The sequence below is a fragment of the Sceloporus occidentalis genome, unplaced genomic scaffold (assembly GCF_023333645.1).
Source record: "Sceloporus occidentalis isolate IW3139 unplaced genomic scaffold, rSceOcc1.0.p SCAF_38, whole genome shotgun sequence".
NCBI classification, from domain to species: Eukaryota; Metazoa; Chordata; class Lepidosauria; order Squamata; family Phrynosomatidae; genus Sceloporus; species Sceloporus occidentalis.
Window position 1 is genome coordinate 3476631 of NW_028317018.1, and position 26261 is coordinate 3502891.

The window sequence follows — 26261 nt, forward strand, 5'->3', positions numbered from 1 at the left end:
TTAGGCACTTTGGTCTATCTGAAGTGCAGTTGAATGTTTGGGTTCTTCATAAGTTTCTTCCATTTCTTCGGGTGCTGGCTTATATTCAGAGCTAAATGGATTCTCACTGTCAAGTTCCAGTTCCTTTTCATCATCATCATCTTCAATTATAGACAGCTCAATGCTGTTATTCACTACTTGATGTTCTTCAGACTTGGATTCTTTTTCTGTTGAATCAACCACTGCTTTTATTTCTTCACTTGGTGAAACCTCAGGTGTCTTCTCATTTGAAAGATCTACATCAACTGCATTCACATCTTGTTCTGATATAACTTCTTCAGATGGCTTGTCTTCACCCTCTCCGGGAGTCTCTTCCTCATTATGTTTTTTCTTCACATTAAAAGTGATCGGCACAACTTTGAATGATGAACCTTTTGAAGATTTATTATGGGACGGAGTGAAAGACTTCTTGATTTTTTCTCTCCTTTCTGGTGACACAATCTTAGTGCTGATCTTGTTCATCTTCTTCTCAATATTTTGACGTGAAAATGCCTTTTTCAGACTATCAACTTTTTTGAGACTGGATCTTTTTATTTTCTCAGCTCTAGTTTGCTCCAACTTTTCATCTATGATTTCATCATCTTCCTCTGGGTTGACTTCATCATCAGATGACAGATCGATTGTGTGCATGGTCTCCTCTTGTGATTTGTTTGGGTCAGTGGGCTCTTCATGCCCTTCAGTTATGCTGGGAACAGGTGTTGGCTCTTTCACAAAGACATTTGCTGGTATTTCATTTTCTTCCTGAAATAGAAATAGGACAAATATATTTATATAAATATTATCAAAAAAATAGACACATCAACAAATGAATGGGCTAATGAATTACAGAGTTTATCTATTTATTCAGAGAAGTAATTGCTTTTCTTACATCCTTAACCCTTTTGTGACCAATGATATACCAAGTATGTCATAAAAACGACAGGATCCATGACGTGCCTGGTACATCATCCATTAAAATCGCTATCACCTGCAAAACTGAATAAATGTCTTTTTTACATTTATTCATAAAATCTTACGCATATGAATATGATAAAAAAAGCCCTGCTTGTCCAGACAAAAATGATATATTACTTGTGTGGGAACACCAAATAAGAAGGAGGGAAATAACAGTTGAAGAAAGAAATAGCAAAAACACCAAAGTTGCTCTGGCCCTGTAGTGTAAAACAGCTCCTTCCCCTACACATTAAACTGACATCCCTTCAACCAGGTACACAACACTATCCAGCAATCAACACTAACATCCAGAGCCTTGTTAATGCAAAGCCCTGATCAAGCTAGACAGGACATAAGGCATATACAATCATAGTACACTTTGATTCAAGCCCTGCTCAGCGAAACCAAGGACTACCAATGTGACAAAGATTTTACATGTATAAAGATAGCTATCTCTTCTCTCTGCTGCTCCATGGGCAGCTGTCCCATAAACCACCTCTAGATTCTTTTTTTACACACAAGCTCCCTAAGTATATTAACTCACTGACAGGGGCCGAAAAAGAACAGTGGAGTCTTGGGACAGGGTAATCACAAATAGCTCCTTCAAAAAAAATAAAAATCTACTAATATTAAAATTCTGTGCATACACATACATACAAAGTTTAACTTCTGTTGTGTGTAAACTGTTTGAGGGTTTCCTAAGAGATGCTATTTTGGAGTATCTCAATGAAAATAAATGTATGACTCCATATCAGCATGGGTTTACAAGGGATCGGTCCTGTCAAACTAACCTGATCAGCTTTTATGAGGAGGTGAGCTCAAGACTAGATCGGGGTGAATCGCTGGATGTCGTATATCTTGATTTTTCCAAAGCATTTGATACGATGCCACATAAAAGGCTGGTACATAAAATGAGAATGCTTGGGCTGGGGGTGAATGTGTGTATGTGGGTAAGTAACTGGCTCAGTGATAGGAAACAGAGGGTGGTTATTAATGGTACATACTCACCAATATTAATATATATTTATTAATGACCTTGTAGAGGGATTGTATAGTAAAGTATCAATCTTTGCAGACGATACTAAGCTCTGTAATGTGGTTAACACAATAGAGGACAGTGCATGGTTACAAATGGATCTGCATAGGTTGGAGGCTTGGGCTCGGATGTGGCAGATGAGGTTCAACACAGATAAACGTAAGGCTATGCACATGGGGAAGAAAAATCCAGGCTGGGAATATGTATTAAATGGGAAAACACTGGGGACGACTGACATGGAAAAGGACTTAGGAGTTTTAGTTAACAGTAAATTTACCTGTAGCGACCAGTGTCAGGCAGCTGCTGCTAAGGCAAATAAAATCATGGGGTGCATCAAAAGGGGCATAGATGCCCACGACAAGGAAATAATTCTACCACTGTACAAGTCACTAGTCAGACCACACATGGAATACTGTGTACAGTACTGGGCACCAGTGTACAAGAAAGATATAGTGGAGCTGGAGAAGGTTCAAAGACGGGCAACCAGAGTAATAAGGGGAATGGGAGGACTACAATACCCAGAAAGATTATCAGAATTAGGGTTATTTAGTTTGGAAAAAAGACGGCTTAAGGGGGATTTAATAACTATGTATAAATATATAAGGGGGCAGTACAGAGATCACTCCCAGGACCTATTTATACCCAGGACTGTATCTATAACAAGGGGACATCCTCTACAGCTGGAGGAAAGAAGGTTTCTACACCAGCACAGACGGGGGTTCTTTACAGTAAGAGCGGTGAGATTATGGAACTCTCTGCCAGAGGAAGTGGTAATGGTAAACTCAATAAAAGAGTTCAAAAGGAGCCTGGAGGTGTTTCTTGAAAGCAATAATATTACAAGTTATGGATATTAGATTAATAGGGACAGAACGTTGATCCAGGGATTTATTCTGATTGCCATATTTGGAGTCGGGAAGGAATTTTCCCCCTGGTATGGGGCAATTGGCATCTGCTTCATAAGGGTTTTTTGCCTTCCTCTGGATCAACACAGTAGGGACACAATATGTATATAGGTTGAACTTGATGGACTTTGGTCTTTTTTCAACCTTATGAACTATGTTACTATGTTACACAATTTGATAGCCCTGTAGGATAAAAATACATCAAAGTACACTGCAGATACTGCCGAGTCTGTTCTTTTAGAGGCCCTATAATACTAAGGTAAGCACAGGGGGATGAAACACTTATCATGGTGATCTGCTGGAACAGTTGACCATGAGTCTTGCGGTCCTAAACAAATCAGGACTATTGGAACTTATTTACCCTGACACTGCTTACTTAACCTGTGGCTAGTCCTTCCTCTCTTTCTTTGTGTTTGCTAGCAATACAGCTCACAAGGTGCTTCTATCAATATGTCCTAAACACTAATACGGAGGCTGGTACATTTTAAATTTGATTAATTTGTAGAATTGCATTTTTAACACAATAAACCTTGGACCTTGTAAAACAATTTTGCTGATTTCTTTAGTACTAAGGAGTAAACAATGTGGCTGTGTCTACAGCAACATAGATGGCTAAAGAAAAAGAATTGTTCACATAGCAACATAATGTCAGTATCAATATGGAACATGCTGACCAAGGTCATTTCTGGTTACTTGACCAAAAGGTAAACAAACATCCACACAGATACAATAGCTATTATGTTTTACAGGTTATACACAATTCATTATGATTGAAAAAAGGCAGTTAAGAGTGTATCCTAAATTAGTATCCACGATAAATTAGAGTGGAATACTTAATGCCCTCATTATATTCTTTGGAACTTAACTCAACACCAGGACATTTAAACCCTTCTTTACTAAGGGTGTTGTGTTACCTAAAACCTGGAACTTTTTTCACGTTTTGACCAAATGCTTGTTCAACCACAATTCCCTTTTATTTACATGAAAACCCCAGAATATATAAATTTTATGAAAAACCTAGACCTGCCACCTTAGTAAATGCATACCTCCCAAAATTCATGGGTTTAAAACACCATGGACATTGCTTGCGAATACTGAAGATAAGTCATCAAGTGTTGTATCAAAACTGTATTTTAGAGGACACTGACACTAGCAGGCTTTTATTGTATATACTTATGATTTTATTTTTTATTATTATTTTTGAGGAATAAATATGTTTCAACCATAGTTTAATTTCCAATAACATTGATTTAACATTTACTGGAGAAACATACTACACCAGAGGGGACCCCCCCACACACTCCAAAGAGAGTAGGACAAGGAAGGTTTGAGCACTTTGGGAGCAGAGAATAGCATATCTCCTCTTATAGGCAAGAGTCTAATTTCTATTTTATCTACTACAACACAATTACCAATGATACAGTAACACTATTTTATATTTTTTTCTCCTTAAAGAATCTTCTCTGAGAATGACGAATGTTGAAGTCAACAAAAGCTCTTCTGTCCTTTAAAGAAAAATGTAAAACTTTTAATAAAATAATGTCTTTTTTTAACTTTTTATATTGGGTTGAATGGGCTTTGGGGTGGACACTGTTTTTTTGAAGCTTCAAATCCCACCAAGCAGCATTTGTTACTATGGTAGTGAGCAGCCATATTAGTCTGTCTGTTATATTTGCCAATTGTTGCCTATTTTTGTTTCATAGTCTATGACTGACCTGCAGCTGTTCTGATTATCCTCTGGCTTAATCTTTTGGCTGCATCTCCCAGTATTCCTTGTCTCATCCTTTGGCTTTTCAGACTATGTTACTGGCTGACATCGGGACTGACCTTTTGGCTACCCTTCTGACTACACCACTTGCCTTAAGCCTTGGCTGTTCTAACCCAGTTCCTGATTGATATCCAGCTAGACCTATTTGGCTGTTGGTGACCTTGTCCCAGCCTCCCATACCTGCTTGACTCTCTACTGCCTGTTCAGTGGATGAAATACTGAACTGAACCCTTGTAGAATTCTGTCTACTCAGTTCCCTTGGATCTATGGTTCTACTTGTTCTATCTGTTGATTTCAGGAGTGGTAAAACTAGATCACATTCCCTACTAGAGACACTCAACTCTAGTTATGCTCACATTGGACGGTAAATGATATATAGATGAAACATTTCTCATTACTTATTTCGACCATTCTTCCTAAAATTCACTGACACAGAATGTTGTTTTCAAAATTTTAAATACCCTGTATGAATGATTACTTTACATTTAGCCTTTGCCAGTCATATAAGAATACTGTGAAAATATCTCATTATATATCACACTAAGTCTGCATGTCTGTGTGATTATGTACGGTGTTGTTGAACAATAAGTTCTATAACTCTGAGGCTGGCTACGAAGTTTTGGGTATTATTTGCACATGTTATGACTAATTTATCCAAACCCACCATGCATTATAATACCAGACATATTTAGAGAAACACAGTCAATTATTTTAAATAGTAATAAGAAAATCATTCCCCAGTTTCATTAACATATAAATCCTCTCATATAACACTTAACACAAAACAGAAAAAATATACTAAAATGATTTGAGAAAATCATATTTGATTTGAATTAAATACATTTGAAACATTTTATTTACCAAATATATGGGAGAAGACCATCAAACCATGCAAATTAATTTTACCGTAGAATCAATTTATTTCCAGAAAAAATATTTCAGGGTCAGATGGCCCCGTTTGGGCATCAGTTCAAGGGACTCTTTTATATGTGCCCATAAGGCACAGTGAAGGCCTGCACTCTGTGGGTTAATTGGCATGGGGGAAAGGGTTGAAATGAAGACAGGATGAATAAGTATTGAAGAAGAGACATTAGAGAGAAGCTTACAGCAAACAGAAATGTTGATGGTATGGTAGAGAAGAGAAAAGTAAGAGTCAAGAAAAAGTTAGGCACAGAAATAGGTTAAGAGGAAAAAAATGGGTTAACCAGTGACAAAGGTCAATAATACTGTATTAACTATGGAGGTGGAGAATGAGACAAAAGGCCTGAGAGTAGCATAGAACAGACTGGGACAGCGATGATAGAATGAGCACATATAAGCATCTAGTATTTCTGCTGTAAGACATTACCCCACAAAGTCATTTTTTGGCTCGGATCCATCACTATTTAGTTCTTTTTGTTTGATTAGGGAATACTTCACAATACCCATCTATGACTAATAAGTATACTATTCCACTGTTTGTTTTAGTCTAAATTTAGATACAATCTTGTTGAGATGTGCTTTGGCATGTTGTATAGAGGAGGAACAGTTTAGTACAATGAGGTGGAAGAAAATGTTTAGTGCAAACCTAAGTTTAGGTCTTTTAAAAAAGTTTTCGAGATACAAATACAGTAGATGATAGTGGGTAAAGAAAGAGATAAGGTCAATGCTACTAGATTCGAGCAGGGCCCTGTGTGTGGTGTAAGCCATAAGTGTAATTTTTGTTAAGAAAAAAGAATCGTTCTGAAGAGCTCAGTGAATTCAAGTATGGTATTGTGATAGGATGCCACTTTTGTAATAAGTCAGTTTGTGAAATTTTATATGTGCTAGATATTCCACAGTCAACCGTAAGTGGTATTTCTGGGAAGTGGAAGGGTTCAGAAACAACAGCAACTCTGCCACAAAGCGGAAGACCCCATAAAGTTACAATGCCAAGCTTAGGATCGAGTGGTGTAAAGCACGCCGCAACTGGACTCTGGAGCAGCGGAAGCGTGTTCTGTGGAGCAACAAATCACGTTTCTTTGTTTAGCAGTCTGATGGGAGAGTGTGGGTTTGGCGGATGCCAAGATAACTATGGTTCACCAAGAGAGCTGTAGTAACTCCCAGAGATCACCCACATGTATCCTCCTGTTGTCCCAGGAATCACTTCAAGCACCAGTCAGCATGCGCACCTTGGAACCCTGCTATGTGTACCCAATAAGTAGACACAACTATCTTGAACTGAGTACAGCAGGAAAGAACAGTTTATTGTTGTAAGACATAGACTGATATAGCCACAGAACTTCATTAACATAAATCAACATTGATAAACAGGTAGACAACCCAACCTTTAATCCCCTTTAGCTACTGAATATCCCCCTGGTAGCCATCCTGTTAATGGGATTAGTTTAACAATGGAGTTCCTGCTTGTTTGGCAGCCAGGCTGGAGCCATCTCTGAATACCTTGGGCCCTGTACGACAGCTCATTCTGTCACAATAACGTTACGTGCCTGACTGCATTGTGCTAACTGTCAAGTTTGGTGGAGGAAGGATAATGGTTTGGGGTTGTTTTTCAGGCGTTAGGCCCTTATTTCCAGTGAACGGAAATCTTATAAGACATTGTGGACAATGCTATGGTTCCTACTTTGTGGGAACCGTTTGAAGAAGACCATTCTCTATTCTAGCATGACTGTGCCCCAGTGCACAAAGCTAGGTCCATAAAGACATGGTTGGATGTGTTTGGTGTGGAAGAACCTACTGGCCCAAACAGAGCCTTGACCTCAACCTCATCACAGGTAACCTTGAATACATTTGTTGATACAAATAATGGAGAACGTTTTGTTTTGAACATTTTTCCTGATTCAGACCTTAATTAGTCCTTGGCCAATTCCCACGGTTTAGGAACGGGCTGTCCAACAAAAGCTCAGGTTAGATGGTTATATATTATATAAAACACCTGTTTTGCTGGGTGTGTGAGAAGCATCATGATGGGGTAAGGCTGCCAACTGAACTGGGCAGGGAGGGACAGAGCTGACCTCAAAAGGGATTGTCACTGAGGGCATGACCACAGCACCCAAAAATAGCCAAATATTCAAATAGCCACTTTCCACCCCTGCCACGTCCCATACAAGATCCTTCTATGCTCTTCCTGTTCTGACCATATTTGGTCACTTATTTGGATAGATTAATTCTTTCCCTCGTAACGATTCAAGGATTTTAGACCATTGTCTCAAGTTTTCTCTAGTGTTTAACTTGTAATTCAACCTACAGCCACCAGAGCATCTAGCGTACACAGAACATTAGGCAGTCTTCATTCAAAATTTGAATAATTTTATGCTGCTGTTATATCTTCTCTAGACATTCCTTTTAGGTAAATGTGTTTTGGACATGATTGGATAGTGCATGTTGAATATGCCATCAGCTTATTGCGTCTTGGGGTTTTTAGTACTGTGCTTTTTAGGTAGACTTGCTTCTCAAGCTGAATGTTGCTGACTCTATTATGCATACCTAGCAGCTCTCCAAGTTTCTTCTTTCTCCTGGCAAGGAAGCATTGTTTGGCCATGCCTATTCTTCACCTACTCCACACCCATATCACCACAACCCCAAACCTGCATGGGGTAGCTCTGTCCCTATGTAATTTTAGCACTGCCCCTTAATTAAATGGTTTCCCCAGATGAAGTAGAGCTCTAGGTAGCCTACTCTGTGGGCTTATGATCCTCACTTACATACAAGCATGCACAAGCAGTCTCTGATGCAAATACTGTTACAAATACAATATAGGTATAACTTTAGAATTCCCTATCTGCAGACTACTGAAAGACAAGTGCCATATTTATAGAGATCAGTTATAAGGCAACACCCTTCTCTTTAGTGACACATTGCTTTTTCCTGATGATTGCTCCACAATTTCCCCAAAAACTATTCTTAATAAAAATGACTCTGTATTACCTTAATTGGCATACAATATATATACATTCTTAAAAGGTTTCCCAAAACAGCAGAGGCCACATACTTGACATGTGTCTATAATTAATTTGTGCTACATGTTTGTTATATTCTTTTAATTAAATGAAAATAATACTACAATGATTTTAGTTTATTTAGCAACATAGAAATGTGAATTAAGACCTTTTAATTTTGGTGATTTGTCCAATGTGTTATCACAAATCCCTTTTCCCTTCACCTTATTTCACACGGTGAATTTATAAAGAATCTAAAAGGAAGCTTACTTTTAGCATGTAAACACATTAACTTCCTCTTTTATTTTAGTGCAATTCTACACAATTGTACAAGGTGAGCTATTATAGTTCTGAAATACTTTTGAATCAATCATTATTCAGAACAACACTTAAGAACCCAGATTGTGTTATTGTGGCTGCACTGCAAGCTGAGTCAATTTACATCCTTGTTTGGTTCACCAGGTTTTAAACCAGCCAAGGAATTTTCAAAATGATTTACAAGACATTATCACAGTTAGTATTTCCAATTACGCCTCAAAAGAAACCTATACAGCACTGCAATCCCATCAGAAATAACTCCTTTTCATCTGGTGTACCATCAGGTAAAAATAGCAAGGTAATTAATTAAGCACTATTCAAAGAGTCACTTTACCCTAGGGTAGGAAAGCTTAATGAGATTACTCCTATTTGCTGATGTTTGGCTGGCTCAAGTTCAAAAGTTAATGACCAGAAAAATGGACAGAGGAAAGGTTCAGTAACCGATAAACTGTGAACCAATTTATTAAGACTAACTTGGAGGTAATGCTAGATTGACAAAAAAAACCTTTTCATTGAAAATGTAAGGATATTTAATTGCACAGAGTGTTTTCAAGAAGTATGCCTATTGTACATCTTCTTTAGATACAGTCATTTTATTATTTTGTTAGTGTTCTTTCTGTATTATTTTTCCAAATAAAGCCTCTCCTGTGTTTCAACATCTTGCATAGGGTTGGCACAGCCAGTAATCGGTCCTTTGAAGCTGGTTCCGGCATAAGTAAAATATGTGAGGGATCATCTAGCCATCTACCACCTCTCTCATTCTCTCAGCCAATTCCCCAGGCCCCATCTATTCCGTTCCTGATTCCTCTGGTCTGGACAACCTCTTTTGTATTTGCTGGAGCTCTGGTCAAGGTCACGGGGAGTGTGTGTCATAGGTGTGATGGATGTAAGTTTCTGGAGAAGAAAGAATAAAAAGAGGGGGAGCGAAAAGAAGATTCAGAGATGAAAGGGGTAGTGAAAAGAGGGAGAGAAAAGAAACAACCGGAAAAAGAACGACAGAAAGAGGGAAAGAGTATGGCTATGAGGTGTGATAACTAGGTGTGAGGGTTGGGTGTGATTGTTGGTAGGGTTTGCAGGCAGTGATACTAAAGAAAGAAGAAAGAAACTCTAAAGAAATAAGACATGGGTATGAAGCAGTCGGTGTAAGAGAGAGTAAGAGTGAGTGAGCATTTAAGAGTGTGAGTAAGTGAAAAAGCAAAGAAATGCAAATAAAAATGATGATGATGGGAGTTATACTGTACCACTGTCAATGTCTCACTCAGTTTATACTGATGACACATATGCCGCTTATGGCGTACCACAATCAGTGCCTGGCTCAGTTTATAATGACAAGAGTTAAACTGTACTCCTATTAGTGCCTGCATCACCATATCATGCTGTACATCTGTCTGTGTTTGGTGAACCACTGTCAGAAGCAAATTTTACTGATGAGGCTGAAGCCCAGTCTCATAGGGTCATACAACATTAAGTGGAATGGCCCCTTTTGTGTCTTTTTCATTGCCAACCCACATCTATGGACAGTATTTTTTTTGAGGAAATGGGGATAGCATGTCGCTGCTTTTACTGATAAAACACCAAGGCAATGGCCCATTAGCCTACTACCAAGGCAATGACAGATTAGCCTACTAGGTGATTAGGTTTCCCAGAGCACTACTTCATGAAATCAGAGATCTCCCGTGTGACCTGGCCATTTATACTGTGGAGGTCTTTGCCTAGTAAGCATTTTATTTCATGCAGTATCCATACTGTATACTCTTAAGAGGTTCAGTAAAGGGGATGGTGGCACTGGGAAAAGTAGTGCCTGGAATTCTTCCTTGGCTCTGGCCTAGGACCAGTGGTGTAACTGCAGGGTTGTCAGACCTTTTTTAAACTGGCATGGAGAGAGACAAGCACACAGCATTATGCCACATGACTCTGTAGTGAAACTGAGGCTGCTCGCACAGTGTTCAAGAGAGTTAAGGTGGATATGTATATTTGCATGCATGTAAGCATGTATGTCTATGTACAAATGTATGTAAAATGTCTATGTATAGCTGTCTGTGAGCATGAATGTGGATGTATAAGTGTATGTGAGCATGGATGTGGATGTATAAGTGTTTGTGAGCATAGATGTGTAAGTCGTGTAAGATGGAGTGTGTGTTAGCATGAGTGGTGTGAGAGGAGGAAGTGTGTGTTATAATGAGTGTGTATGTGTGTTAATGAGTTAATGAGTATGAATAAGTGCGTGTTAGCATGTGCAAATTCGTGTAAGTGTGTTTACATATGTGTGCCAAAATGTATGTTGGAGGGGGTAAAAGGGGCAATGATGACACAGGCAAGCTGTTTGGGGGCAAAGATGGCACAGGCAGGCTGTTTGGAGGCACTGATAAGCTGTTTGCGGGCAAACAAGGTACCCAAAAGCTTTTTGGGGCAAAGGTGGCCCCGTGGGACATGTTGCTTGGTGAAGTTGGAGGGTCTCGGGTAATTTTTTGCACTAGAGCCCTGCAGTTTATTTTTACGGCCCTGCCTAGGGCAGCCAAAATCATCAAAAATACAGTCTATCTAGGAAATATGCAACTCCAAGATTATTTTATTATAGTTTGCGAACAAAAAGAAAACCCTACAGCTCTACATGATATAGGACGCAGGCACACTGAAATGTTTTACCTGCTAAGCTGCAGAAAAATGATCCATAAGAAAAGCCACTTGTTCAATAGGAATACTTCTTTAAACTTAAATTTCATTTTGCATGAACAATGGATGATGCAATTTTAAAGGAGAAAATAGTATAATGCTCTATGTTTTTGTTATTTAATGAAAGTTGAGAGAAAACTCTAACAGTAAGTTTCTAATAGAGATATACGAGCTATTTAATCAGCAAACATTATCCAGGGCCAGCTCTGCCATTTAAGCAAACTAGGCACTAGACGTTAGGTGGTTGTGGGTGCTGCTGTGAGGTTCTTTCCTATGTTACCAAGCAAGTGCATGTGGGTAGGGGGCCCTGAAGACATAGCTGGCCTGAAGACATAGCTGGCCTGGAAATGCTAAAAAAAAACTAAAAATTATTACATGGGTTAATTTAATGCACTAAAATATAAAATTCAACATTTGGATGATGACATTTCTGGTTTAAGCATAAATTAAATTAACATACAAGTACTTTTATGTCTAAAACATTGTGTCACAATCAATTGTGGGAAAAATAAAGATTCCAGAACGTGTGTCATGATGTATTGGAGTATATATGTATGAAGTCGGTTTACTATTTGGATTGTGTGCACTACAATACAATGGGACTGTGCTCATTTACTTGGTGTAAGGAAGATTAATTGTTTTCATTACATTTTGTTTCAAAGACTACTGCAGGATTAACAGCAGGATGTGGTTGCATAACTGAGTTTCTTGAAAGCGAGACACAAAATGTGTGCAACTTGTAGTGCATAACAAGAATGTCATTAGTGTCATCAAACAGATTTAATGACCATTCTGTAACATTCAAATTTATGTTAACTTGCTTTGGAATTAAATAATTCTGTTTTAAATGTTTTTGTAAACAAGATAACAGGTAATCTCAAAGGCAAGCTTCTTAAGTCTCCAAAGATCTTTTGCTGATCTGATTGACAGACCAGTGTTTGAGGTTACCTTATTTACAACAGGGACAGGATATGAATATTTAAATGTATTTTCTCATTTAGGTAGATTATATTATATCAGATACCTACATTTGTTGAAATAACCATTGTAAGATCACAAACACTGCTTGGATAAATAGAAATGGAAAACACAAGTTCCTTTGTGGCAACTAGAAATTACAGTCTTTAGAGGACCATAAACCTGATTTCTTACCATTTCTATTGGACCTACATTTTTGCCAACTTTACCAGAAATACAACTCTTATATTTTTGTCATTGATGAGTTCAAACTTTATTCATTTATGGAAAGGAAGGTATTGAGCTACAGATATTAAGAAGTGTTTCTCTTCAGTAGTAAATACAAATTGTTTTTCTCAGGGGTATAGATCTTAGGTCAGACTACTGATCTGAGATCAATACTCATAACAAAGGCAGCTTTCAAGCCACAATGTGCTTTGATCTGAATCACACAGCAACAACTTTGCCAGTTGCTTTGTTGCTCTTTTTATTTTGACTTTTATAGGTAGGGACTTCATATCTTCCTATACTGTATATTTCTTTGCTTGGCCATATTTAGTTATACAGTTAGCTTGCACATGCCAACAGAATTTATGATTTTGCTGGGGGGGGGGGCAAATATAAACCTTTAGAGCTATTTAGGCGTTCGTAGATTTGTCGTTCTATTAAAAGTAGTGAGTAGGTACCACAGCCAATGCCTTTTGCTTACTGTTATCCTTCCAGTGATGTTCTTAATCCCAAGGAATCAAAGCAATGAAAAAACTATGAAAAACAGAAAATACTGAAGAATCTTTATGCAACAATAATTATGTCATGCACATAATATTAAAACATTGCAACATGAATCTCCCAGTGACAAAGCTATAACAAGACATGTTTCTGTCTGACATGCTGTTTTGATTTATGGATATGAAAACTGACTTTCGGTGAGCATGATAATCAAATTACTTCTCATAGATTTGGAATTCTAGGGTTGTAGAAATGATTGATTGTTCAATTTTGGAATATTATGATACTCCCATACTTTTTAATCTCTGCAAGCCTACACAAACATTGTTTGGATAATTAAAATAAAAGCTCCCATCCACAGGTATTCAGGCATATTTCAGTATTGAGTTAAAACAAATTATATATATATATATATATATATATATATATATATATATATATATATACATATATATATATTCATGGATCACAGGACTCTGACCTAGAAATTAAAAAGGGTCTTCCCACGGCAGGTTCATTGAAGTTGTCTCTTTTCATTTTCTTATGAGGTGGGAGTGTTGTTAGCCATGGATATGAGCAGGGATAGATTTACATTTGCCACCCCCCCCTTCCCAGGCAAAATCATAAATTCTGTTAGCATGTGCAAGCTAACAGAAGCTTGGACAAAATATGGCCAAGCAAAGAAATATACAGTATATGAAGATATTAAGTGCATACCTATAAAAGTCAAAATGAAAAGAGCAACAAAGCAACTGGCAAAGTTGTTGATGTGTGATTCAGATCAAAGCACATTGTGGCTTTGTTATGAGTATTGATCTCAGATCAGTAGTCTGACCTAAGATCTATACCCCTGAGAAAAACAATTTGTATTTACTACTGAAGAGAAACACTTCTTAATATTTGTAGCTCAATACCTTCCTTTCCATAAATGAATAAAGTTTGAACTTATCAATGACAAAAACATAAGGGTTGTATTTCTGGTAAAGTTGGCAAAAATGTAGGTCTAATAGAAATGGTAAGAAATCAGGCTTATGGTCCTCAGTGTAATTTCTGGTTGCCGCAAAGGTGAGGCTAGAACCAGCAATTTGAATACTTGAAGGGGAAGGGGAATGGGCTGAATGTGGGGTGGGAGTTGGAGTTAAATGCTATACTATATGTCTGGGATGGCTCCTGCTCAATAGTGCTTACAAGGGAGATTTCTGATCTCCTCAGCCATCCCAGCCAGCACAGGTCCCATAGACTACAGGCTTTTAAGTCACAGAGTCTGTATTCCGGACGGCTGCTGTAGACGAAAGAGATAGGGTGCTGCTCTAGGTCAGGCCTAGGGCAGCTCTCAAAAGAAATACCGTACTGTACAAGGGCCTAGGAAGTAAGCTCTGTTTCCTGGAATTTCTGGGCATGAATAAAACAGGACACAAAGCCAGAATGCACCAGGCTTGACCTGACAACATAATCCAGATCTGAACTATACCACCTCTCCCCTTTCTACATTTGGGGAGTATAGCATGGCAAGCTGGGCACAGGGTTTGCTTCATACTGATCCATGAACAGCATGGGTACCTTTACAACAGGGTTCATGTTATGGGTTTTGTTAGATCTTTTGGAGCTCATATGTCTCTTTAGGGACACAGTGACAACATTTTATAATTCCATACAATTAGATCACTTTTTCTAGGAAGGTGACTTTTTATTTTTGTAGCGGAGATACATCAGAAAAAAATGGTCCAATGCCATCTGTCATCAACTGTTTCTTTGAGCTCCTTTGCGGTAATAATTATATACATGCATGGTACTTCTTAATAGATTGCAACAATATACCTTTTGACACTTTTTTACATCTCATTACAAGTTTCAATGGCATTGCATATTTCAAGAGAAAACTAAGTAGAACTTATACATTGCAATATTTATATGGCTATAAGTTCATTAGACTTGTTTTTCCCTAACTCATTGGTTTTCTTTGTCTTGTATCTGGTGAGCTCTAGTACTAGCAATGTAATATGGCTGCTCAGGGGGTGTTGTGTTTGCAACAGAAATGGCACCAGTGTAGTTAAATAGCACGGATATTGTTTTCACATAGAATTAGAAGAAGGGATGTTTGATAAGTGAATAGCTCTAAAATAAATAGAGAACCAAGTTAAGGTGAAATTGAATAAGGGAGGCAGTGAGCGAAAAAAGTGGCATAGAATTATCACTTTTAGTTAGCTTTGTCCGGGGACATTATTCTGTGGACAAGCTTTAATGAGGCTAAGCACCTGTATAATCTATCTCTAACAATACACATTAAAGTTAAGGTAAGGTTAACTTCAATTAACCTTTTAATGACAAAGAAAAAAACTAGAACAAAAGTCAGCACAGAAAAAAATCAAAACAAAAGCTAATTGCAACCATTCTTTCAGTGATATACTTTAACAGAATAAATGCGTGTACAATGAAGTTGTATTCTTGTGCTGAAAACAATTGATATCCATGGGAAAATAAACTGTTGACATACAATTACAAATTAGTAATTAGAAGCATACTTAAATGGATGAAAAATTAATGCATCAACATATTCTTAATTAGTAGTACATTAGATTAGTTACCTTTCCCAATTAAATCTGTGAGTATATATACAGTAATACAAATTATTATTAACTTATAATAATAATAATAATATATGCATCTGTATTTTAACTATGTAAATACAAGTTTCAGATGTATTACTTAGATTATTTGTTTAAATTTGCATAATGTCAGTCTTTTGTTTCTTTAGGAAACAAGGGCGAATTGGAATGGTAGGGATCAAGACACATGTGATGTATGTATGTATGATGATCTCACCATAAGCGCACAGTCCTGAGATACATAAAGACCATCAGAATGAGGCAACATGTGTGAATAAGGATTTGAATAATAATGCAAAACATGCAATATTAGCTTTCTAGTACTGTTTTTTTTAGAACCAATAAAAGATAAAAATCATGCTTGAAAAGGGACAATAGGGAATGGAAAGAGGGAAAAAGGGTCTATGGAAAAAAATTTTGAATTCAAATTGTGCTGAGTAGCCTCTTTAAAAGCTGATACATTAATAAATGAACCTCAAGTTAATCACAGCGGATAATTTCTAATTGAAAACATAAAATAACTCTAATTATCAGAAAAAAAGCTGGTTATGTTTCTGAAAAGCACTCTGTCAGAATCCATCAAAATCACACATATTGTGGAACTAAATAATATGCACTTTAGATAGAGCTATCTTAAAAATAATTATATTAGATGTAATGACATAATAATCCTAGTTTGATAACATAATGAATACTGTTGAGGATTAATTTATAAAGCCTTTTGTGATTTACAAAAGAAGAAAATACAATATTTAACAGATTTGGAGACATTTGCTGCTGCTGCGTCTCCACCTTTTACCAATGAGCTCTGCTAGGGTGGTACTTTTATTTATGTAGGTGAGCCCTAGCCTCTCTAATGTCTCCTTCCTGCACTGCATGTGCTGTGGAGTGAAGAGCAGGTATTGTTATATTTTTTATTTATATAGCACCAGCAATTTAGGCAGTGCTTCATACAATACATGTATTCAAGGGGTATGACAAGACTAGGATTGACAGACTAAGACAAATATTTGGCCTCATTGATGGAGGATGTGTGGTACCAAGCAGTGGAGACACAGCTGCAAGTAGATCTTAGGACACTGACCTCAGTCAGGCCTATTGCAGTGCCCTAGATAAATACCACCACTAATATATACCAGCTGTAAATTGTACTACTTAGGGCTACCCCTAGAATTCCTGGCACCATTGGTGAAGTACCGTATTTGCTCGATTACAAGACGACCCCCGATTATAAGACGACCCCCCAAATCTGAATATTAATTTAGGAAAAAAAAGAAAAAAGCCTGAATATAAGACGACCCTATAGGAAAAAAGTTTTACCAGTAAATGTTAATTCATGTAAACTATTTTTTTTAATAAAAGCTATGATTGAGAAAAATATTTTGGTTTTATTTCCTTCTATTTTCCAACCTGCCCCCCCAGTTATGCACATCTGCCCCAGAAATGCCTTATACCCCCTATATACCACTGTGCCCCATGATATACCTTTTAACCCTCTAAATGCCACTGTGCCCCATGATATGCCTTTTAGCCCTATATGCCACTGTGCCCCATGATATGCCTTTTGACCCCCTATGTGCCACTCTGCCTCCAAAAATGCCTTATACCCCTATATGCCACTCTGGCATTAAGGGGGTTAAAAGGCATATTATGGGGCAGAGTGGCATATAGGGAGGTTTAAGGCATTTCTGGAGGCAGAGTGGCATTAAGGGGGTTAAAAGGCATTTCATAGAACACTCTGCCTCCAGAAATGGCTTATGCCCCCCATTTAACACTCCCTCCCCCTCCCTCCTCCAAACTTACCGGTGCTTCTGACTCCCCTGTCATGTAGCCGGGGCAGCGTGTAGAGCTCTACGCGATTCGCGCAGACAACTTACGCTGCAGCTGGAAGGAGGTGTGGCTAGCAGCGGGGGTTGTCTGCGTCCATCGCACAGACCTTCCCCGACTGTCAGAGAGAATTCCCTGCACCGGTGCTGCTGATCTCTGACAGCCGGGGAAGGTCTGCACGATGGACGCAGACAACCCCTACTACTAGCCACACCTCCTTCCGGCTGCAGCGGCTACACACCGGGGACTCAGAAGCAACGGTAAGTGGGGTGGGGGGGGAGACAGGAGGATCCAGGTCCCCTGCAGCTGCGGGGGATCTGGATCTTAGTCGTCTCATAGTCAGACCTATTTGAGGTCTGATTTGAGGTCTGATTATAAGACATTTGCTCTGAAAAAAAAAACTCGTCTTATAATCGAGCAAATACGGTATGTTTTCAATAGCCTCCTCCTGCATGTACTTGCTTATTTCAGGACCCATGCTGATGCCCCTACCAGCTCAGGCTGGCACTGGTACTAAAGCAAACAATATTTTAATTGTGATTTAGCAATATATAGGGTTAAGGTTTAATATACAGCAATAATTATTGTATTTTGTCAATTAGATGGTTAATAGAACGGGTAATTTGTTTAGCTCTTCTACAAAAAAAAAATGGTTACTATATGCTCCCTTATAATTCATCAGAAAAGAGTGATATTTATGTACATATTTTTTATAAAACATTAGGTTTGAAAAGCTTGGAACAAGTGATGAACAAGTTTTGCTTGGCAAATACTCTAAAGTTTTCATATCAATGTCATCACAAACAACAGACATCATAAATGTTTTGAATGCAAGCAATACATACTGAGTATAGCTTGAATCAAAAGGCAGTACAACATTATAAGTAAAACAGCATAAGCTTAAAAGATTATTTAACATGAGTGTTGCTGAAGGCTTTATTATAAAACTGCCTGGGAACATAATCTGTTATTATTATCTCTCTGTCCAATCTGGAATATCTGCTTATTTTACTTGACAGTACGCATTGGAGACTTATGCTTAATGTCAGAATTCTTCTGATACACTGTACAACTGGAGGGCAGCTGTTAGGCAGTGCATTCCTCTGTTATTCTTCTGCCAAATTCATGATGAAGTGCTGTACATACTGCTTTTTACTAAACTACCACAATATAAACAAAGAAATATGTCATTCACAGCTAGATATTGTCCTCTGATGGGGTTGGGAGATAACAAGAGAACCTTACAGAAAAAAAGAATCATATAATATACTTATATACTTGGAGTCTTATCATCTAAATTTTACTACAGGAATGCTCAGCCCCATTCTCAAGGCTCGTGGTGGTTTAATGGTGTGTAGATTTCTCTAATTCACGTGTAATAATAAAATGATGAGTCCATTTGAGAAAAGTCATGCATTATGCTTCATTCCATAAACATGCTCTGTTTGTGGCTTTTGAAAACAAAGCTACATGTATTCACAGAACAGTCATGTCATTTTTTTTATACATACCTCCTTGACTCGTGGGGGAGCAGGGCTGCATGCCATTGGCATAACCCTTTGTACATATTTCCTCCCTTGATGACCCTCTGTTCTAGGATCTCAGATTGTTTACTCGGCATGAATGTATCATGGTGTGCTATATCCCTAAAACTGATAATAATAATATGTACATAAACATAAATTGTGTTTATACACAAATAGTAATAAAAGTAAAATTGATTATTCGTCTTAAAAATACCTTATAAATCACAACCAATAAATCACAATGGCACATAAAAAGTCTAGATAAAGCCCATTCCATATTCACATATTCAACCACATTACTTAAGGCAATATTTAGCTGCTAGAGTCAATATCAAACACTGCCACTAGGGGGACATTGGGGACAATATTATTATTATTATTTATTGTTTTATATAGTGCCATCAAATTCTGTAGCGCTGTACAATGGGTAGACAGGACATAACAAGTAGTATGTAACATAACAATTTGACTTACAGAGACAACAGGTGAGGAGGGCCCCTGCTCAAACGAGCTGACAATCTAGACAATAATAATATTCTTACATATGCCAAGGCCCAGCAATGTTGCCTGAGCAATGTTACAAAAAGTCCTGAAATATCACACGTTTAATGTGAAGTAAGTGTTTCCATTCTAAGGCACATAAAAGTAAGGAACTGACCTCATAACAAACGGATTCATTATTTTCTGTACATTTGACTATAAAATAGATTTTGCTACAAATGAATGAGAACAGCTAGCTCTTTAAGTGTTGTTGAGCTAAAACTCCCACTGTAATCCAGCAGAGATCGCCTAAAAATTCGGGATTGCTAGTTGTTGGCTGCCAATATACAGTCTCTCTTGACTGTGAAATTCTGTTTGGCTGTTCTCACATTTATAGAGAGCAAGGTTCTTCTCCAATATCATTTACAAAATTGAAGTCTGTACAATCCAACACTGAAAAGTGACTGATATCCAAGTAGCCACATGGATAAAGGTAAGTATGGGGTTCTACCGGCCAGTGGTCTAACAAACATTTGTGCCAGATGGGCAATCTGAGCCTGAATCCAACTCTTGTAAAGAAAACAACTAATTACACAATGACAACTAGTTACAGTAACATCAAGCCAGTCATCACACCTAACATATTTACCACTCCACAGTAAAACAACTTTAAAGAGCATAAAGCAAAAGAACAATATATACAATATATAGTGATATTGTAAATGTTAGTTATCTCCGGTCCAGCCCTGTGTAAAAAAGTATGTCAAGACTTTTGTTTTCAATTTCTTGCATTTTTTATTGTTTTAGTTTTTTAAATAACTTTATTGTCCACTGCTATACCAGAGAGCAGCACAATATACGATCTCCTTGAAGTCTTTATAAAGCCCTTGGATATCTTGCAGCCCTAGTGATGTCAGGATGATTTATTCATTTATTTTTAGCTTTTAATTAATTTTAATTAATGTTGTTTTCCTCGGTTTTCACTGTGATGACACATCAAAACAGTACAGACTGCAATGGTATGCCTTGCATTCTCAAGGGGTCAAGACATACCTTTATGTCCTATGTCCTGAAGTGGTTAAGAGGACTGAAAAAATACACCTTATCACTTAAACCCAAAAGTGCATATGTGCACTCTCCCAAGACAGCTCCTTCAATATAGATAAATCAGACTATTAGATAATAACTATAATATCAGAAATTGACCATCACCTACAATGAAGGCTACTTAAAATTCAAGCAGAACTACCAAATTCCGTACTAATTCTTCAGGGATTTCAGACAAATCTCAACTTTTCCACATCTGGTAGGAATACCTATTCATATTTCACATAAAGTATAGCAACTTGGAATGGAAGTTTGTTAGGCAAGAAGGTGGCCAACATTTAGTCAATGGTTAAAATTCATTGGTCCCAAAAAAGTATCTAAATACATGCTTGCCAAGTTGAATTTGTTTGTTAAATGCAAGTATTTTCCTTTAAATTCCTCCTGCGTACATAATGAAAAAACACAGATGAAAGGCCTGAATTTCTCATCTGTCCCATGTTTAATCCTTATATTCATTAAGTTATGAATCCACATATGCCATCACACATGGGGTGGGGTTTTTATAATACCCACATTATATGCAATAACTATGTTTATATGCATAGCATTTGAATGTTTTCCCACAATCTATATGATTATTTATCCCTATTATCTCCTTTGTTAAAGTAGTGATTGTTGTTGTTGGTTGTTTTGACAGCCTTTCTAAGGATGAAGTGAGAAAAAGGAAAGAACCTTAGGACACAAAATTGATTACATATTGCCACTATGTAATTTGTCTAGTCATGAACTCCGACACAATTGTTTTTTCTGCTCTAGAAATCATCCCCATGGATATATATTTCCTGCACTAAAACTTTCCATTAATAAGCTCTGTGAGTCTAGGGCTATGTATGCATTTAAGGTCCTTTTCTGGAAACTACGCAGTTGGCTACACTAATAGTGCCTGTTACTATTTTTAGTTGAACTTGCAAACAAAATATACATTATTTTCGTTTCAGATCCCATCACACGAGCCTGTTAACTTTCTGAACGTTCTAGCAGATCCATCTGTATTAAAACTGCCTTGCTTCTAATTGACTCAGTGCTTTGGGTGCGGTCTGGCAGTGGTTATCAAACTATTCCACACAAGACGTAGGAAAATGTAGCACTTCCATGAAAGGCTGCAAGAAGCCTGGTTACCAGCTGATTGTCAATACAACAGCATTGCAGCTTCTGCCTGGCTCTGGTCAGGACACACAAAAGAATCTAAAGTATTTAAAGCTTGGATTCTACACTACAGACAGAAATGTGACACAAGACAACATTTTCCGAAGCCTAACGGAAAAATTTCCCACACAGATGTTTGATATGAATTCTGTCTCAACTAGGCAAAGGATACACATTCAGTTATATCTACTAACTTCACCCTTACAAGCTGTGTGTGTGTTACCTCCTTAAACAAAAAGGCAATATTTGTAATGTTTCATGTTCTAAGTAATAACAGTAGTGATAATTTGTATTAACTACATGATCCTTTACAGTTGCAACATAAATGTGTTCAATAATATCTTGTTATGGACATTAAAGAGAGTCTGATTTTGTTGTAAGCATAGCGCCATACAGAATGTAAAATTATTATTGCTTTTTATTAAGCCATCTATGTAACCCTTTTTGGACACACAAATGGTTAACTTTAAAAGTTTCTCATCCATAAATGCATAGTAAATATTTATAATGTCACGAACAACAACATAATATAAAAATATAATCAAGGTTTTATAACTATTTTATATACTATTTAAATACTAATTTTGGCATTTTTTAACTACATAAAATTAATGGTGCATTTAAGTTACTAACCAAGGAAGACTAATGCAGATTTTACTAATTAAGTTTAACAAAAATATTATGGAATATGCATTTTGAGAATTAATGACATGGACAGAAAAAAACAAGCCGAATAATTAATGCATCCAATTCAGGAAGACAAAACTTAAATACCTACCACACCAATACATATAAAAATGGAACCATCTCAAACATAATCACAAATGTAATTTAACGGAACATAAATAACTGCGTGTATGGCATGTTTGAAATATTAAGTTATTCAGAGAAATGTATTAATACAGTTTAACCTGTACTTAAGATTCACTCAGGCATCTCAGGCACACATGTAACTCTCCTCATATTGCCTGATTCCAGCACCAGCTATAAATGCATTCCATAATGAGATTGATTTCAATTACTTGAAGATGCGTTGAAAGGTAAAGGTAATTAAGATACAAAGATGACATAAAAAATGATTTAAAGATGCTGACTTTTAAAAGCTTTACTAATCTATGTAAACCTTTTCTCAAGTAACAGATCAACCTGTATTTTTTTTTTTTTAAAGAAAATGTAAATAGGAAATAGTTTTTGGGAAGTATTTTATTAACTGAATCTGAATACCAAACAGAGTTTAACAGCTAAAGTTAACTGAAGACAAATTCACAGTCATCTCAATAAACATAAAAAAATTATATATATATATATATATTGTTGCCAGTATAAAGTTGACTCTTCCCAAAAGTGGGGATGACAAGGTCCTCTACCGCCATATTGCACTTGCATATACATTGTATATTTTATTGCACGTAAATACTGCTGGTGCATTTACCTACATCCACTATAGTCTCTGTTCAGACTTTTCATTTGTGGCCAGCACAATGCATGACATTTTGTCCTCTACTAAGTGGCAACCTGTAACTTGTTAAATGTAAATTGAAATGACCGGCCTCCAGAGAGTTCATTTTGCATGATAATTAATTGCTCATGCGGTAAGATGAAAGCTGTAATCTTACAGCAGATCAACAATTTGCAATTTAATGGAAAAAAAAAAACTTTCTTTATAATAATATCCTAAATAGATACTTTTAGGGTCTAGTTTTTATTTTAAGCCCAGAGGTGCTTAGATTAGAAAGAAAAGTGAAAAACTAGTGCAACAAATGTGTCCATTTAAGGGCCACAGTAAGCAGCAGATCCTCCATTCTTCTTTCTTCTGGGGCTACACTCCCAGAAAATGTATATGTGACCCCTTCCTTCCCTCCTTGGCCAAAAAACCTGCAGGAGGGCTGAATCTTTCTTGGTCCCAACCCGCAAGGGGAAAAGACCACTGGAAATGTCATTTGAGGAAGGGGGCCAACCGTAAGAGCTAACATGCCTGCCTAGAGGCAGGGGCTTTCGTTGTTACAGGGCCACAGATTCCAGGAGAATCATCCTGCTGCACCCCATGCAGCTCCTCTCACTAATGGAATGGAAGTAACAAGAAGAGCTGCACCATTAGCAAAGGTATCTTTTTTTCCCTCTATGTATATTATGGGTGACTGTGGGTGCCGGCATGTGATGTCACTATCCTGGTATCCTTACTTACCATGCAGGTATAATAGTAGGAGAATATGACCTTGTCATGGCCTATCATGTTAATATAGAAAAAATGGCCACCTGTTAAAAAAGCACACATCATTTTTCCATGGACCACAATTTTAAAGAAGTACAATGCCTCCATATGTTTAAAAAAATGCATTTGTATTTAGGATAGAGATGTGTGGGAAATACACCAGTGTGGGATTATAGTCCCAGGGCTCTCCAGAAGTTGTGTCCCACACAACTGTACTGGCTTCCCCCAGTAGGAAAACTTGAAGTAGGAAAACACTTCTCCCAGAAGGTGTAGGAAATTTTCCTACACCAAAAACAGGTTTTTATTTATGCACCAATGTGTATACATACATATGTATATCTACATCTGTAACATGTTTTAAGAATAAATGTTTATGTTCTTTAGTCAACTTGAAAAGATCCACACCTACTTCTGATTACCTGCTGTATGCACATGGGTATGTGTGGTTATTCCCAAAGGATATAATATAAACTCTTTTTATAGTATACATTGTCAGTGGGGTTCCCCTTTTTTCACATGTTGTGCAAGAATTACTTTTTATTTGTAATAAGCTGGATAAAAACAAATGTGTGGAACTCAAGTAAACCATTGTGGCAAATTTCAGGCTGTAACATTTACAGTATTGCTGTATAAAACAAAAACACATATAGTGAATATTATCAATCAATGATACTTTTTAATGTCATTTAATGCTCCTAGAAAAACCTGTCATTACATTACTAAAGCTCCCCCATTGAACCTAAGGTAGAATGAGATAGTTGTTACTGAATTACTAAATAACCTTTATAAAAAGATTTTTCTGAAATTTACAACAAATCTGTGGGTTTCCCTCAACCACCTAATTTGCTTTATATATATGAAGTCAGTGTTTAGGTATATTTATATGATAAGGTGTTTCTTCCCTTGTATTGACAAAAACTAAATAGTACAAAAAGATGTTTTCAACAATAAATGCATATTTATCAGCTGCTTCATGTGAAAGCAACATACATTATAATTAAAATACATCTCAAATGTCAGCTATTATATTGGTCGCATTATGTTGCTTGTATTAATAAGATAGCTTTAATGCTGCAAACTTGGAATGATGATGTTTGCTTATTTCCACTACACAGAAAATGAGTAAGATGTGACATGTCAGAAACATGGAGGGGTTGATGAAGAAATAGTATCATGCAGCTCTCTAGCAGGAGTTCGTGGGAAAAGTTAATTTTAACCAAATAAGGCTTGATGGAGTGATGCTCGCTTGGGTGAGGAGGGGTTAGACGAAATTTAACTTACCTGGAAGATGAGGACTTTAAAGTTGTTTCTTCTGAGCAGCTGGGTGTGGTTGTTCTCCAATTTCTTCACCTGAATGCTCTGCTTGTCCATGCGATCCTTGACATCCCTCATGTTAGCGCTGACCTTGCGAGACTTCTCTAGGAGTTTGCTCACAGTGTTGCTGGTGGAGGTGTGACTCTTTGACAACTTGGTGATATCATTCTGGATACCCTTCACCGAGTTTTCTATGTCAATCTGCCTTTTTTCCATTTTTTGCTGATTCTCTTGCACCGAATCCAGCATGTTCACCAGTTTGTCCAGCAGGGTGAGGACAGTGATGGCGTTGACCTGATTGCTGTCCTTGATGGGGTCCACCGCATGCTGCTGGGGTGTAGGACTAGAACTTGGAGACTCTGCAGGACTGTGGCCAGGTGCTACCAACTCCTGACTTTCATGCTCATCGCTCTTTTGAAACTCCTCATTGTTCTTTTCTACATGAACTGCATCTTCCTCCATAGTTGCTACCCTCACTACGATCTGTGGTCCGACTCCTTAAACTTTTTTTGCTTTTTATAGCACTAAATTGTTCCAGAGGCAGCCGTTGATCCCTTGTACAGCTTGTTTTCCCCTTTCACCAGCCTTCGCTTGGTAGAGACACAGCAGTCTGCAGCAAAACGCTGCCAGCAACTACATTCCACTTTGTCTTTTAAGCCTCTACTCCACCCAGTGGGAGGTGAAAGTTGAACTATCCAAACTGTAATCACTAACTTTCATATTCAGGGGAGTGCAGTTTTTACCTCCCTTTTATGCCACTCCTAGATATGC

General features: G+C 37.4%; 1 protein-coding gene across 1 annotated transcript; it reads right to left on the minus strand.

Moving 5' to 3' along the window:
- Positions 1–25952, minus strand: LOC149290641 (caveolae-associated protein 2-like). Its single transcript, XM_089488439.1, has 2 exons — positions 25458–25952; positions 1–780 (listed from the first exon to the last, which is right to left on the minus strand). The coding sequence occupies exons 1-2, from the start codon at positions 25950–25952 to the stop codon at positions 1–3; spliced, it is 1275 nt and encodes a 424-aa protein (XP_089344565.1).
- Between the last annotated feature and the right edge of the window lie 309 nt (positions 25953–26261).